The sequence below is a fragment of the Sceloporus occidentalis genome, unplaced genomic scaffold (assembly GCF_023333645.1).
Source record: "Sceloporus occidentalis isolate IW3139 unplaced genomic scaffold, rSceOcc1.0.p SCAF_75, whole genome shotgun sequence".
NCBI lineage: Eukaryota > Metazoa > Chordata > Lepidosauria > Squamata > Phrynosomatidae > Sceloporus > Sceloporus occidentalis.
Window position 1 is genome coordinate 2819573 of NW_028317055.1, and position 16721 is coordinate 2836293.

The following is a 16721-nucleotide window of genomic DNA, read 5'->3' on the forward strand; positions in this document are numbered from 1 at the left end:
ATTAAAATATGGATGTGTTCAGCTGGACGCATCTCCTGCATGACAGCTAGTAAGGGGTGGGTAAATACATATCAGGGTTTCTGCAGAACCCCCCATACATTTTCAAGGGGGGCACCATGTAAATTTAAAAGGACCCCTTCTCTACCGTATGCATTAAAGTGCCCATGATGGGTGGAGTGTTCCCTTAATATGTGAAACCATGTAATGCAGCAAATTTGTAAAGAAAACCTTATATATGCATTATTGTAAAACAGGAAAAAAAGATTTAAAAGGAATAGGTATATTCTTACAGGCGTATAGAGATTACAAGCAGGAAACTGGGATTTAGCACTTCTGTAGCATTTTTACTGATCACCTGTAGGCTTCAATCCCTGCTTAAGCAGGCACTAAATTGTACTTCTCTCTTGCATCCTGGTCACGATAAATTTAATTTAATGTTCTCCAGGGGAGAGAAATTGAGCTCAAGGTTTACAATTGGGCTTAAAATTGACGCACACTGCTTGTAATAATACATACTGACTCACCATTCTGCAATGTTGGCTGGTAACAACTTTGTGCGTGAAAAGTCTCATGATGTGGAAAACAATAAATTGTTAAAAGCTCCATAAATCTACATACTGTAACTAGTGTATGATAATAAATAGGGATACTACTGTGGAGCTTTATGGTACTTTAAACAAGCAGGGTCACATTAATAGCAAGGAATGACAGAAGCAATCTTGGATTTTTTTTAGTGGATCATCTTACATAAATAATGTTTGCTTATTTATGTGGACGTCTCCTATATGTAGAAAATTAGGACTAACTGCACTCTTGTCAATGTTGTAACACGTTGTGTGTCACACACCTATACTCCATGGTGCATCACCATTCAGAAACCTTCATATCTCCTTCAAAATATACAACCATTAAATAGTAGGGAATAATATGCAGCGTCTCCTATATACGGTATATTATCCCAGACTCTTTTGATACACAAATTGTGTGAGCAAATTAGGTAGATGTCTAGGCTGGTATCATGGTAGAAGGTGTTGGCTGAAGTTCTTTCCTGTGCTAGCAACTAAGTGTATTAAGGGGGGAACTGCAGAGACATAATTCGCCAAAGGCGTCTTGCTAATGGGTTCCTAGGTATCTACAGACACTGATCTGGGAAAATGCATCTTTGTTAACAGTCTTCATATGAGTTCTTCCATGAAGATTTAATCTCCCTCCAGGAGCTCATTGCTTTTGGTCTTTATAAAGCATAGTGAAGTCGATAAGCTGAAATGTTGAGCTTGATGGATGCCCCATATAGAGTTGCAGTTGCTATAAGACCTCTTCTTCCACAAGATTTTGAAGTGTGTCTGTGGGAATTTGTGCCCACTCAACCAAAAGAGTTTTGTGGGGTCAGGCACTGATATTGGTCAAGAAGGCCTGGCTTTCAATCAATGTTTCAGTTCATTCTTTAGTGGGGTTAAGATCAGTGCTCCGTCTGGCCACTCGAGTTCATCCACACCAAACTCGTGAAACAAAGGCCTTGCTTTGTGTGAAGGGGCACAATCATGCTGGAACAGGAAAGGACCTCCAAACAGGTGCCACAAATTTAGAAGCCTACAATTGTCTAAAATGTCTTTGTATGCTATAGAGTTAACATTACCCTTCACTGGAGCTAAGGGTTCTAGTCCAAACCCTGAAAAACAGACCCATACCATTATACCTCCTCCAGCAAACTTTCCAGTAGGCACTACGCTTTCCAGTAGGCACTAAGCATTCCAGTAGGTAGCGTTCGAAAACATTCATCCATAGGACTTCCATATAGTGAAGCCTGATTGTTTACTCCAGAAACCATGTTTCACCTATTCCAGTGGCAGTGTGCGTTAAGCCACTCCAGGTGACTCTTAGCATTGTGCATAGTGATCTTCATCTTGTGTGCAGCTGCTTAGGCGTGGAAACCTATTTGATTAAGCACCGGACTATAGTGCTTGTGCTGATGTTGCTTCCAGGGGCAGTTTTAAACTCTTTAGTGAGTGATGCTACAGAAAACTCTAAAAAGCCAGAATAATGCAGATGGATCTGCAGAGAAATATAAGTGTAGAAACGCCTGGTATGATGTAGTACTTAGCAACAGGGCAGACCCTCGCTGCACACCCTTTCTCCCGATCGGAAGAATAGGGGAAAGGCTCCATTCCTCCAATTCGGGGAAGGATGTGTGTGGGCTCCATGCTTTTATGGAAGTGCTTCGGGAGGCCTGGATAACGCAGTGGATAACCAGGAGAAGCGGAGCAAAAAAGAAGAAAGAATACAGAAGAAGCAGAGCCGTAGACAAGGAGATGGTGGCACGGAAGTGGTTGGCCGAGATGGTAGAGAGACATTGAGAGAGAGTGTGAGAGATTGTGAGCGTGGATGAGAGAGATTGAGTGAGTGTGAATAAGGGTGGGTGACAAGAAATGTAGTTTCTGAAAGGCTGGGAACTAAATTTGTTGTCTAAAAACAAATGGCCCAAACAAAAAGGCCTAATGTTCACACCTCTATATGTTTTCCACTGACACAGTTGCTAAAAAGTGAAAACAGAGCTTGATCCTCAAGGTTTTCTACATGGCTAGTAAATGTAATCTCTTTTCATATCATTATTCCCTGTCATGATAAGTTCGAACTGTCCCGATCCAAGATTCTGAGTAATGTTTTTTACTACACCAGCCTTTTCTGGTAAATTATTTCAGATGCATTTTTTATGCACTAATCTAAAACTAGCGGCTATACTTCTGAGTTTGATATACCGGTATTAGAAAAATTGTGCAATATTTAGGTTGATTGTGGAATTTCAGTTATGGTAAATATGCATGTGAACTATCTCAGACCACAAAGAACAGTCTGTTTGTCCAGGAGCACGGGAATGATCAACACATTCTATTCCTTTGACGGCAGTTAGTTTGTCTTCAAAGTAAATCTAAATATACAAATAATACTTATACCATGGGAGAATTAAACAAGGTATGCTCTTGATGTGTATGCGGATATTAATCATTAATCAGTAGCCAAAATAATGGATCGGCTTCCATATTCATGGAACCTGTGCTTGTGTTCCAACACAACTTTTAACGTGCAATGATATTTGTGTTGTGGACACGGACATACCTACCAGCAATTCTGATGGCCAAAGGAGGACTATTTTGTTTTAGGAGGGTGTGGTGTGAGGTGTAGCTAGGGGCCAGAGCTTCACCAACATGTTTTATGGGACTTTAAGACCTGTTTGTGTTTTGTTTTTTCCTGAGGAGGCAATTTAGAATAATAATAATGTACTTATGAAATTTGATTTATAAACATATTTTGAGATGTTAATATAAAAACAGTATTGTAATACACTTATAGCCAGCAAACATTCTGAGCACCTAAAAAAGAGGTACATTTGGCAGGTATGGTTAGGCTATGAGCCATGTTGATTCAATAATAAATATTAAACTAACCTTTAAAACACACCATATGTTACTGATCTACTTTATGTTGAAAATGTGCTGTTACATAATGTTAGAAGAAGAGTGTATGCCTTATAGTAATTTAGCACCATGCACAGGACCTGTTTTAGAGGAAAGCTGTTGTGACATCATATATAAATAGGATAAGAGTCTCCTGTTGTACACGGTAGGCATTAGACCATTTGATGATCATCCATTGTATATATATAACTGAATGCCCTAAAGGAACACATTTCAATGGGTCTTTTGAGTAACAAAGAATAGGTAATATAAGCCATACATATGTCCAAGACATAACAGGATGCTATTTCACTTGGCCACGGCATAGCTTTATCTGGGCAAGATGTTACTTAGTGGCGTATTGCACGACTAAGCCTTTGTCTGACATCTATGGCTTGACGTATCTTGAAACTATGCTGCAATGAAATGGGGCATTGTAGAGATAGGTCTCCCTTAAATAATATACTACCGACAAACCTCATGGCTCTAGGTGGAAATACTATCTAGCCTAATGAAACTCTTTGTTCTCTCGTCCAGGATGTAACAATTGGAAAAGGTCACCTGGTGTTAATCCAATCCCATACAAAACAACTGTCTGGCTCCTTTCAGCGTAGACAGGAAAATGTGATCCGGTTTGAGTGTGGTTATTGTGCTCGGTCTGTCTAATGAATGAACCCCTTTCTCCAATTGTAGTTAGTGGAGAAAACATAATTGTAAAGACATGCATGCATTTCACATTAGTGACTAGCTACTGGGTTTGGCCAAATGCAAAAGATTTTTAATAATTGTGATTTTAAATGCAGAACGAACTTTGCAAGTAAGTTTCACGCCCATCTTATGAAAATATCAGTTATTTAGGTTTCATTTATCAATTTTGTATTGGCTCTTCAGTTTCCTTTCCACTCTTCTTCACATCCGAACATACCAATTCATGCATGTAGCTTTCCTTCTAGATTCAATCTCCTGCTGGCACTTAGGCTATATGAAAAATCAATCAAGAACATTTTTATGTTTTCAATAAAGGGAAGTTTTACTTTGTAAGTACATTACACTTAAACATTAATTATTTAGGATTTGCAGCCTGAAAAAATCTCCATTGAACTCAAGGCTTTCTAGGCCTGCACGGTAGGGTTCTTAGACCTTTTTGCAAACTAGTGCTGAAGCTCGCTGGTGGTGAGGATACCTTGCATTCGCACTAGTGGACAGGTAAAGAGGTAGATGCCTCTGTGGGATGTGATTCTGCTAAATTCCTCCACGATTTGCAAGGTGGAGAAACTGATAATTTAAATGGGACACTTGTTAAATATATATATATATATATATATATGCAAATATGCATTAAAGTGGATAAGATGGCTGTAGGTGGCTTAGATGGCTGGAGTGTACTCCCTGGCATGCAGGCAAACAGGTGAGGGCTGGTACCTTCTGGCTGGGTGGGGGGGGTAAATCCTATCAGACCCCCCCATATACGCACTGGTACACAAATTTATATAGAAACCTTTACACTTACACAAACTAACACACTTATTCATTCATATTCATGCTCACACACTTACACATTCATGCTCATACACACACCCATTCGTGATAACACAATCACACTTATCTCATTCTAACATACATACATTTATTCATAACTACTTCCTCCTAACATCATCCTCTTACCTCAGTCTGAGTTGTCTTAACCTCACATTATACAACCCTGCTGTGTTCTTTTCTTCCTGGGCTGGTCCAAAATTGTTAATAAAGGGCCTGGTCCAACCCTTTGTAAACAATTTTGAACTGGCCCCCGGGGGGCAGTTGTCCATAAAAAGAGCCTAAAAAATTGTCTTGGCTGAACCTTGAAGAAAAAAGTTACTTTTAAAATAGTCACACATTATGTTTTCTGCAAACTGCTTTTAAAAATAAAATTAATTAAAAATAAAAAAGTACATATGAAACACATTAAAACATTTAAAAAATTTTACAGTCTCAGCTTTAGTAATTCCCTGCGTTAGTTTAACACACAGCCTCATCGTCCCACAGTTTAAAATGAGCGTTTGGATTTATTCGCTAAAGGCAGAGTTGTGGTTTTAACTCTCTTACTTCTCCATTCATTATGAAGGGCCAAACATTAGCATCTTTGTCCACTGTGAAGAGCTGAGTTGGTCATGTATTATGTAAAAATGATTTAATGTATATAATGATTTAAATGGTGACTGATTCAGCGGTATATATTATATAGTGCCAGCCAAGCTCTTCCTGCAGCAGAGGCTTACTGTAGTTGGCTCTCTATAATGTATGTCAGGGAGTCTAATGAGATCTCACATCTGATGTTCTAACCTGTATGGTTTATTTAATTTTTTTATGAACCTATAGCTTATTATAAAAAGAAGATACATTCTGTGCATAAATGGAGAACATGGGCTTGTGCTTTTGTGTATGCGGAGTGGTTGAAAATTCTTGATATGCTGATAGTTTAATTCTATAAACATTACTGCACTGAGGCAATAGCCCATGATCTCTTTCCCCTTTTCCTTCTGCATCCCCTTGAAAATCCCTAAACATCGATTTACAAAAAAAGGGCGACAAGGGGCAGGGCAACAGCAGGTGTTTAGTTAAGCATAAACATCATTTCAAGTGACAGCCAAATTACTCTTTAGACACAGCTGACAAAAAAGGGTGCCCTTGGGAAAATACCGAAGGAGAATACGCAAGAACAATATGGTGTTCCATATATATTAGGGCTGCAACAACTAATCGATAAAATCTATAATAATCGATAATGAAAATTGCTGCCAACGAATTTCATTATCGATTAGTTGAATTGATTTTATCGAATATAAGATGAGGGTTTTTTCATAAAAAAATGCTCTGAAAAATACCCCTCGTTTTATAATCCGACCTCAAATAGAGGTTGGATAATAACACTAACATCCATATCCCCCGCAGCGCTGCAGGGGACACGGATCCTCCTCTCTGACATCTGGCGGGCGTCTGTGCGATGCGCGCAGACATCCTCCGCTACTGTCCTCCACTTCCGCCGGGGCTTCTGTGATGGAGCACCAGCGTGACATGACCTTCCGGTGCTCCACCATAGAAGCCCCGGTGGAAGTACCAGCGTCGGAAGTTGTCTGCGCTGCCAGAGAGGATGGAACCCCCACAGCGCTACCTTATATCCCCTATAAGCCTTATACTGCCCGATATGCCACTCTGCCCCCCCAGATATGCTACTCTGTCCCTCCCAGATATGCCTTATACCTCTCTATATGCCATATAGGGGGTAATAAGGCATATCATCCTCCGCTACTGCCTGCACTTCCACTGGGGCTTCTATGATGGAGCACCGGTGTCACATGACCTTCCGATGCTCATTCATAGAAGCTCCAGCGAAAGTGCAGGCCAGCAGCAGAGGTTTGTCTACGTGCATCGCGCAGATGCCCACCGGCTGCCCCTACTAGACACCAAGGAGTATGGAGCACGGTGGGGGGGTAAGTCTGGGGGGCACAGTGGCATATCTGGGGGTTATAAGGCATATCATGGGGCACAGTGGCATATAAGGGGTATAAGGCATATTTGGGGGGCAGAGGGGCATATCTGGGGTATAAAGCATGTCTGGGGGGGCAGAGTGGCATATAGGGGGTTATAAGGCATAGCAGGGGTATAAGGCATATAGGGGATATAAGGCATATCAGAGGGCACAGTGGCATATCAGGGGTATAAGGCTTATAGGGGATATAAGGCATATCTGGCATATATATATATATATATATATATATATATATATATATATACACCGATCAGCCATAATATTAGCCCCTGCCTAATATTGTGTAGGTCCCAGAACAGCCCTGACCTGTCAAGGAATGGACTCCACTAGACCTCTGTGTGCTGTGATATCTGGTACCAAGACGTTAGCAGCAGATCCTTTAAGCCCTCCATGGATGCATCCTAGAGCCATGTGTTCTCCTGATAAACGACGCATACGCACCTGGCCATCCACGTGATATAAAAGAAACCATGATTCATCAGACCAGGCCACCTTCCTCCATTGCTCCATTGTCCAGTTCTTATGCTCAAGTGCCCATTGTAGGTGCTTTTGGCAATGGACAGTGGTCAGCGGTCAGCACCCTGACTGGTCTGCAGCTATGCTGCCCCATACGCAACAAACTGAGATGCGCTTTTCAGCAATTTGAGCTACAGTAACTCGTCTGTTTGATTTGACCACACGCACCAGCCATCACCCCCCCCATAGATCAGTGAGCCTTGGCCACCCATGACAGTGCTGCCGGTTTACCACTTTTGCTTTCATGAACTACTTTGATACCACGAACACCCCACAAGAGCAGCAGTTTTGGAGATGCCCTGCCCCCGTCATCTAGCCATTACAATTTGGTCAGAGTCACTCAGATCTTTACGTTTGCCCATTTTTCCTGCTTCTAACACAACACTTCACCTGTCGGTGGTCATAATGTTATGGCCGATCAGTGTATATGAGTCAAATTTCCAATCAGTGTGGTGATGGTGGAGTGTTATTGGGTGTTTCCATTATAGCATAATAGCAAAGCTAATCAATATACTAATTCCTGTTCACTAAAATGGCTAAATAATCTACATTTCTTTATTTACAACATAGAAGAAAATGATGCACTTCTTTGCTTGATGCAAATTCCATTTATAAAGTATTTTGAGTACAAACAGTGCTTCTAATTAGTATTTTGGGTGTAATTTAATTGTGGAATAGTGTCTTGATAAAGGTTTTGCCCTGTTATTGCTTTATACATTTAACCGATATTAAATAAACACTGTATTTAACCATGTATTTACATCACACTCTCCAATTGTGCCCTTGTATATCTATACTATAAACAGACATCAGACCTGAGACCATGAGACAGCTGATCTATTGTGAGAACAACTGGCTGGCATTCTGGTAGAAAAAACCTGATCCCACGTCCATACACCGCTAAAGTATAAAAATGTAGTGCCATTTAGCGACCACTGACCTTAAAGCGCCAGGGCATCTTAGTCATCCTCAATCCGACCCTGCAACTTCAATGAAAACCATAAAATAAAGAGTATATGTGTGTGCTCCTCAAGGAACTTTGATGGCCACCTTGTATTACTTACTGTAGGTTGTGGTTTTTACTATGTTTAGTATATCTGTTATTATTAATTATCCAACTGTTTGCTATTGGCTGTAAGCATTCTGAAATCTTACTGTGATCTCTTTAGGTATACAAAGCCATTAACCTTTGCGGATTGTATTGGTGATGAGCTGCCTTTGGGATGGGAAGAGGCTTATGACCCTCAAGTTGGCGTTTACTACATTGACCACAACAGTCGTAAGTAAAAAGAGGTTTTTATGAAGTAGTAGCCGCCATTAATGCTTTTTTTTAAGATTCTTTTCAATGTAACCTGATTAAAAGTAGAATATTTTAGACTATAAAGAATATTTTATACTTCACACATAGGATTTATCTAGATAAAAAAAACTAGAGCCATTTAAAAATATGGGGACATTGTAGATTTGGCCCAGAAGTTACAGGAATCACAGCTGTACAGTGCGCCTGAAGTGCAGCCCAGAGATGTATTTTCCTTGGGAGCTGTCCTATGACTGCCCAGGACAATGCCCCTAACTGCCCCCCTCCGCTTGCTGCCATCCTCGTTGCTGAGCACCCTCTCTTAAAGGCACACAGCACTGGTTATTGTATAGTATGGAAGTTGTGCCAGCTCACCAAAGTCCTGAATTGCATAAAGAGAAATCCTGTGTAGCCATCCCATTAAAGAGCGGCACTCCTGCCACTGGGTAGCCAGAGCCTACAAGTTCCCAGGTATGCTAATGAGACATTGAAGGTGACAGGCAGAAAATATGACTGATCATGCAAAAAAAATATTTTATTTAAGGCTAGTGATCATATGAAGCCATTTATTATCACATAGTTGTTTGGCTCCTTTTTTAAATAATTATAACAGATATGACCCAAATGGCCCTGATCAAAAGTTTACATGTTTGGCCTTGTTAAAGACACACAGGTTGAAATTACAATTAAAGGTTAATTTCCCACACCTGTGGCTTTTTAAATTGCAATTAGTGTCTGTGTATAAATAGTCAAGATACCCAAAGCTTGGACAATACTAGTCAGTACTGTTCAATCACTTATTAAGGAGGAGGAACATTTTGGGATCTTTTTATACCAAGCCAAGGTCAGGTAGACCAAGAAAGATTTCAGCCACAACTACCAGAAGAATTGATCGGGATGCAAACAAAAACCTGACAACACCTTGACACGGCTCATCTTCTGGCATACTGTAATTTGGAGTGACATGACCAAAACAGAGCTTTATGGTCACAACCATAAGTGCTATGTTTGGAGAGGGGTGAACGAGGCCTATAGTGAAAAGAATACCATCCCTACTGTGAAGCAGGTGGTGGCTCACCGGTTTTGGGGGTCTGTGAGCTCTAAAGCCACAGGTAATCTTGTGAAAACTGATGGCAAGGTGAATACAGCATTTTTTTCAGAAAATACTAGCAGTCAATTTGCATTCTTCTGCACAAAAGCTGCGCATGGGATGCTCTTGAACTTTCCAGCATGACAATTACCTTAAGCACAGGGCCAAGTTGATCGTCCAGTGGTTAAAGGAGAAAAAAGGTGAAGGTTCTGGAGTGGCCATCCCAGTCTCCTGGTATTAATATCATCAAGCCACTCTGGGGAGATCTCAAACGTGTGGTTCATGTAAGATGACCAAAGACTTTGCATGACCTGGAGGCATTTTGCCATGACGAATGGGCAGCTTTACCACCTGCAAGAATTTGGGGCCAAATAGACAACTGTTACCAAAGACTGCACGCTGTCATTGATGCTAAAGAGAGCAATACACAGTATTAAGCTCTAACGGTATGCAGACTTTTGAACAGAGGCCACTTAATTTTTTTTCTTTGTTGCCATGTTTTGTTTGAGAGTGCCATTCTGTTATAACCTACAGTTAAATAAGGTTTAATAAATAACATGTGTTTTCTTTGACAATGGTACACATATTACCAATTCTCCAAGGGTGTGCAAACTTTTGAACACAGTTGTAGTGTTTAAAGGCAAATATTAGCTATGTATATATCTTAGCCATCTCCAGGGCCGGATTAACATAGGGGATGATGGAGCTGCAGGGGAAGTCACCTAAAATATAACTTAACTGACAACAAAGGCATCCTCCAGGTTTGCAGATAAAGGAAGTTTATTGGAATAAAATCAACCAAAAATGCCAATGCCTACCTCTATACAACATTGTGTTTAAAGCTGAAGGAGAAAATATTTTTTCTGTGGGACTTCCTCTTTCCATAGTTAATTAATTTAGTTGATTTCATCTTTTCTTACAGATCACATTTTTCTTTTCATTTTAAGGTTTGTAAGCATACCTTTCAGTTTTACGTGAAAGATGAATTATCTTGCTATTGCCAATAAGTAACATGTGCAGTGCTGTATTATTTGGAAACAGAGGTATCTCCTTACGCAAATAAATAAAATAAACATTCCAAAGGCTTGTTATTGAGTGGTGAGGCATTCGAGTGGAAAATGTGTTTGTGTATTGCATTGTATAATGTGTGACTTATTGAAATGTTGATTGATGAGCAAACGTTTTTTTTTATTTTCTTCTCCAAATTTTCTCGTTGGTGTTTAAGGATAATTAAAAAAGAAGATTTTTAGGCATACTGCCAAGTGGCCTATATACAGGAATATTTTGGGGGCCCTGTCTGTCTGCGGTTACTCTGGCATGTTTGATACTTTGCCACCGGGAGTATACACTGTCACTAGGACCTGGTGTTTCAAGCTGGTCCTTATATTGCTCAATTGTTGAGATTCTGGAGGAACTGCTTTAAAATTGAGGTTGTACCATTCCGAACTTTCATTTCCCGTTTATAAATATATCCTTAACCTTGGTGGAGGGGGATGAGAATGACAGGCCAAGCTGAATATGAGCCAGAGCCTAGCCATCTTGTAGAGATAGCACTTGCACACTGAACCAAGTTCCTTTATGCAGACGTGGTCCATGGTAGGGAAGCCATGCTTGCTAAAGGTTGTGATTGTTTGTTCAGTGCCGGTATGCTTGTCATTCAGAATGCTAAGCTTAGCCAAATATCTCTCCAGAGTCTGTCCTTTCCCAGGCAGTAGTGGTTTTCAGCAGGGTCAAGCCAGGTTGACAATTTGGCTCCTTTCTTGGCGAGCAGAACTGTCCTGCAAAAACCGAGAATTTTAAGAGATTTGGCCTCAAATGAGGATTAAAAAAAAGTGACCTTTCTTGCACTTACCAGCAATACCAGCAGCACCTTATACATGTGGTTTCCCCATTTTTGTTTCTTTTAAGATATCTGTTTGGAAGATTAATTGAACTAGGAATCTCTAGATATAACAGGTTCTGTTTCATCTTATTAGTTATATCACTGAGTGCACTTTATTACATCTTTTGGAAGGATATAATTAGGACCAGGGCCGGCCCAAGGCAAAATTTTAAAATGCCACCCTTCCTCTCCCTCCGTCCCTGCCGCCCCCCCCCATTATCTACCCTTCCTCTCCCTCCGTCCCCCCCCCTTGTACTTACCTTTCAGCAGTCCTGCGGCGAGTCTCCCTGTTCGGTCTCGGTGCCGGCTTGTAATGCTGAGCGCCGGAAATCTTCCGGCACTCGGCATTACAAGCCGGCACCGAGACCGAACAGGGAGACTCGTCGCAGAGGAGAGAGAGAGGGGCGCCGAGCGGGTACTGACAGCTTGGTAAGCGAAAACCACTCGGCGCCCCTTTCTCTCTTTCGCTTTTTTTTTTAAAAAAAGGGCTTGGGGCGGCACTTCAAAAGTGCCGCCTGGAGCGGTTGCCCCACTTGGCTCCATTGTCGGGCCGGCCCTGATTAGGACCACGTTGTGTATCTGTTTCTATAAGATACCGTTTGTTTTACCCCTGCAGAGACTGTATGCGACATGGCAGTATTTGTCACAGTTGTATCATACTTTGTAGGACTGCTCTTTAAAAAATCACTTTAGCTTCAAGGCGTCCTTGAAGAATGGTACACCAGTCCCAATGTGGGTGCAGGTCTGCAATGATTAATGTAGTGTAGAGTGAACAATAGTCCAGCATGGTGCTGGTAATATGGTATTTGCTGTTGGCCTTTGCTTGTCTGGCATGTGGTGAACCATCGGTGGGGAGCAAGTACACAGACATATGGAGTACAGACTGGAGTCTTTCAATCCATACGGTATTGTAGGGCACATAATGTTCCGGCTGCACCCTGGGGTTTTTTGGTTGGAAAGTTTGGTGGAGGATGATTGCTAGTTGCCCACCATCCTGTCTCTCATGACTTAGATTTTCTTCCCATAGTATTTTCTTCCCGAGATGCCTGTATTTTAACAATCCACATTTGAAATATGGAGTTTTTGCTTACACCCTTGATTATGATTTTACATCAGATTTGGATTTATACCTAGCGTATAATGCTTTACATACACACAATGCAACCAGTCCCGTGTTATAGTTCACATGTGGGCAACACCCAGCCAATTTCACTGTACTCTCCATCTATAAATGTCTTTCAACCTTTCACTGCTGAAGGCACAGTTATTATATCACTTATCTTCCATACCTTTGACCTCTCTCTATAGTCTGTGATCGACTCACTGCGTAAGACCAGGAAGCTAAATGCAGGCGTGCAATTTTTGTTTCAGCGGGAGACATTATATGGTGATCACGTGATCAAAGCATTGCTGTCAACAATGTTACAAGTCATCCTCTGCAAACGAAATGTACCATAGGATGTACCTATAAATCACAGAGGTCAACGCCTACCGAAAAACATTAGTTAAACTCCTTTAAGAATTGATGTTTTTGATTTGTTGCTATTATTAACCACTTACTGGAAATTAAAATCATAATATTAAAAAAAAAAAATTAAACTGATCCATACCTACCAACATTTGGAATGACCAAAGAGTAACTGGATGTATGCCAATCGGATATGATTAATAACAGACTAATGACCTTGTGCAAGCTGAATTGGTGCTGGATTTAAGATCAAGGCACAAAGATTAGTGGCATGTCAAGCTGTAAACAAAAATGATCATATTAAATATGTATTTGATATATGGTATTAGCTGTACCTGGTCTACAATGTATGGAATATGCTCAGAAAGGGGTGGAACATGGGAAGAACACTGCAGCGCACAGACAGGACAAACATGAATATTCTACAAGATGTGAATTTATTTTAGAATGGTAGGTGTTAAGAGACTGTAAAAGCGTGAGAGCTGCTTTAGGAACTAGATGGTAAATAAACAGCTTTTTGTCAACTCCATTAATGAAAAAAATTATATATATATATATATCCTTGTCTGATTCACCATTTTAGTAATTCAATTGTATGGCTTAGCATTTTCAAACAGATGCCAATTTCCACGTGAATTATTTAGCGCTGCCCTTTTGTTCCGCCTGTGACAGCCTTTCCTAAATATTTCAGGAAAGTGAAAATCCACGCAGATTGAATTCCTATGCCATGTTTTGTGCAGTCTACATTAAGTATTTAGCAGATGTAAGCTGGATATCAGGTTTGTCTGAATATAATCATACGGTGCAGACCTATGAAATGATGTGCCATTCCATTACAAATCCTTGTCTCCCATCAGTGTGGGGCAGTAGGGGACGGTCAGGCCCTTTTGATGGTGACTAAAGTAATCAAGGAGAGACACACTTCCCCCTTGATTTCTAGAGTGTCCGAGCTTTTAATTGTACACCTATGATGCTTTCTTGGCTCCCTCTATGGGGCAAGCAATAGGGCAGATGGCTGGCAGGAGGAAGAGGCAAATGTACCAGGCCTGGACTGGCAATCTGGCACACCAGACAAATGCTGGTGGGCCACTAGCTGACAGCGCCACACACTCACCTGAGTGTGAGCATGCGGCCAGCAGCTGGAAATGCCTGCAACACGCTATTTTGAGCTTTGGTAACTTCTGCGGAAGAATTGCCATACAGGGTATGGTTAGAGGCATGACTGGGGGGCTTTACTGTGACTTCAGATCTTTTGATTGCAGGAGTTTATTCAAAAGTGTGTTTAGAGTGAGGATAATGCATTTAATTTTTAGCACATTTTCCCCTTTATATGCAATATTGTGTTAAATTGTCCATCGTACATTAACCAAGTAGAATAATGTAACGAAAACATGTTACGCCAATAGATTATTATTATTATTATTTTTTTCTCAAGGCCAACAAAAAATGCAGTGCTATACAATATTTTACATGAAAATTAATAATAATAATTTAACTTCCTGCTGCAGTAGTTCATGTGCAGATCGGACTGTGCATTATGGACACTGCCAGCGCCCGTACCATCAAGTAAGGTTCTTTTAAGGGTTAAAAATACATTTTAATGCCACTTTAAGGCTAGGTTTCCACTTGGGTTTTTGTCCTGCGTTTTTTTCTTGATGATAAACGCCAAGAAAACTGCCAGTGCATTCTCCTGCGTTTTGGTGTTTTTTCTGGCGTTTTAGCCTTTCTGTGGAAATTGCTTTTTTGACCTTAGGCAGTTTTTCCAGCCTTTACACATTAGAATTGTCACCCAGCTAAAAGGGATTAGGATAAATGACAAGTATCTGCCCCCTCCTGATGTAATTTCCTTGGTAGGGTTCTACTTAAACCCGCCCCGGCGGACCCTTTTGTCACTTTTCTGTGGTTTGTAAGGCATGCTTTATTCCGAATGTCTGCTCCTCTAGGAAGATTGGCCCCAAATGATGGTGCAAATTGTTTGCTGCTGCTTTTGGCACGCAGGATCCAGTTGGGTATGTTTGTTTGTAATGGCATTTGTTTGTTCCAAACGGTGTAAAATTCAATATGAACTTTGTTTTGTGTGAAACTGTTTGTTTCCAGCCTATTTCTCGTAGGACACACAGATACTGGGTCCATCCTCTGCATTGTAACTGTGGAAAAAAACGCCATAAAAAACGCCAAGGCAAAACCCACATGGCTTTTTCATGGCGTTTTTTCTCTCCCATAGACTTCTATTGGAGAAAAACGCCAAGATTTCCTTGCAAAAACCGCCAGAGTGTCAACATGCTGCGATTTTGAAAAACTGCCACAGAGCCCAAACAAGCAGAAAAACGCCAAAGAGGACTGAAAAAACGCCAAACAGAAAAACGCCAAGTGGATAGGGCATTGTGCGATTTCCTATTGAAGAACAGCTAACATCTGGCTGCACCGTGTGGCTGAATTGGCGTTATTATGGGCGTTTTTGCAAAAAAAAAAAAAACAAGTGGAAACCTAGCCTAACTGTAGCTTATGTGGTAGCTGCACCGACAAATGTTCGTTTGCATTTTGTCTTTTTCAGAAACCACACAGATAGAGGACCCTCGGGTGCAATGGCGAAGAGAACAGGAGCGCATGTTGAAGGACTATCTCGTACTTGCCCAGGAAGCCCTAGCAGCACAGAAGGAGATTTACCAAGTCAAGCAACAGAGACTGGAGTTAGCTCAGCAGGAATACAGGCAGCTGAATGATGTTTGGAAACACAAATTAGGATCTCAGACGAGCTGTGAGTATTAGTTTTTGGGATAAGAAAACATACCCAGACATTGTTGCCGTTGTTGAATATGGGAGAATGTTCCTGTTGCAGTAACACATTTTGTGAAGTTTGCTTACAGATAGCATGCTAACTAATTGTTTTTTGAGTTATTTGTAGCTATTTAATGATTAACAGAAAACATTTTGTATCCATGCAAGTTCTGAAATGTAAGCCCTGATTATTGTGATTTCTATTGGTGTAAAACCCTTATGCACGCACAGCCCAATCACATACTTATCCACGCTATCCTAGTGTCTTTTCCCACTAGACTCACAGCAGTATAGGAAAGACGGACACTGAGATACAGGAGGCCAAGGTACACTTGAAAACCATGAACTAGTAATAATTTAATTACTTTTTTTCATAATTTCATGTGAGTAGGTGTTTGAACAGCCTTTCAATTGTTTGCATCTGAAACCTTCTACTGTGGAATTCTCCAAACCCTCTAGAAATTGTTAATGAGCTTTTCTTAAATGTTTGCACATGTACCACCCATATGGGCATCGTTGTATCTGTAACATTCAAATTCAGCCTCTTTTTAATGTGCACATATGTTAAGCATATTTAGCGAATACGCACTGTGGGCCATATACTTTCCAACTGGATTGCCACTTAAATATCTATTTAGAGGTGTCGGCCTCAGAAAGGCTCCTTACTGTTCCCAGGGCCGGCTTGTAATGCTGAGCGCCGGAAATCTTC

At 40.8% G+C, this 16721-nt stretch overlaps 1 protein-coding gene across 1 annotated transcript in view; it reads left to right on the forward strand.

Annotated features, from left to right (window-relative positions):
• Positions 1 to 16721, forward strand: part of LOC149285891 (protein KIBRA-like) — an 88376-nt gene that overhangs the window by 26719 nt on the left and 44936 nt on the right. The window contains exons 2-3 of the mRNA XM_089494775.1: positions 8667 to 8776; positions 15789 to 15992. Of these exons, the coding sequence (XP_089350901.1) occupies positions 8667 to 8776; positions 15789 to 15992 (314 nt within the window). The remainder of the gene's footprint in view (positions 1 to 8666; positions 8777 to 15788; positions 15993 to 16721) is intronic.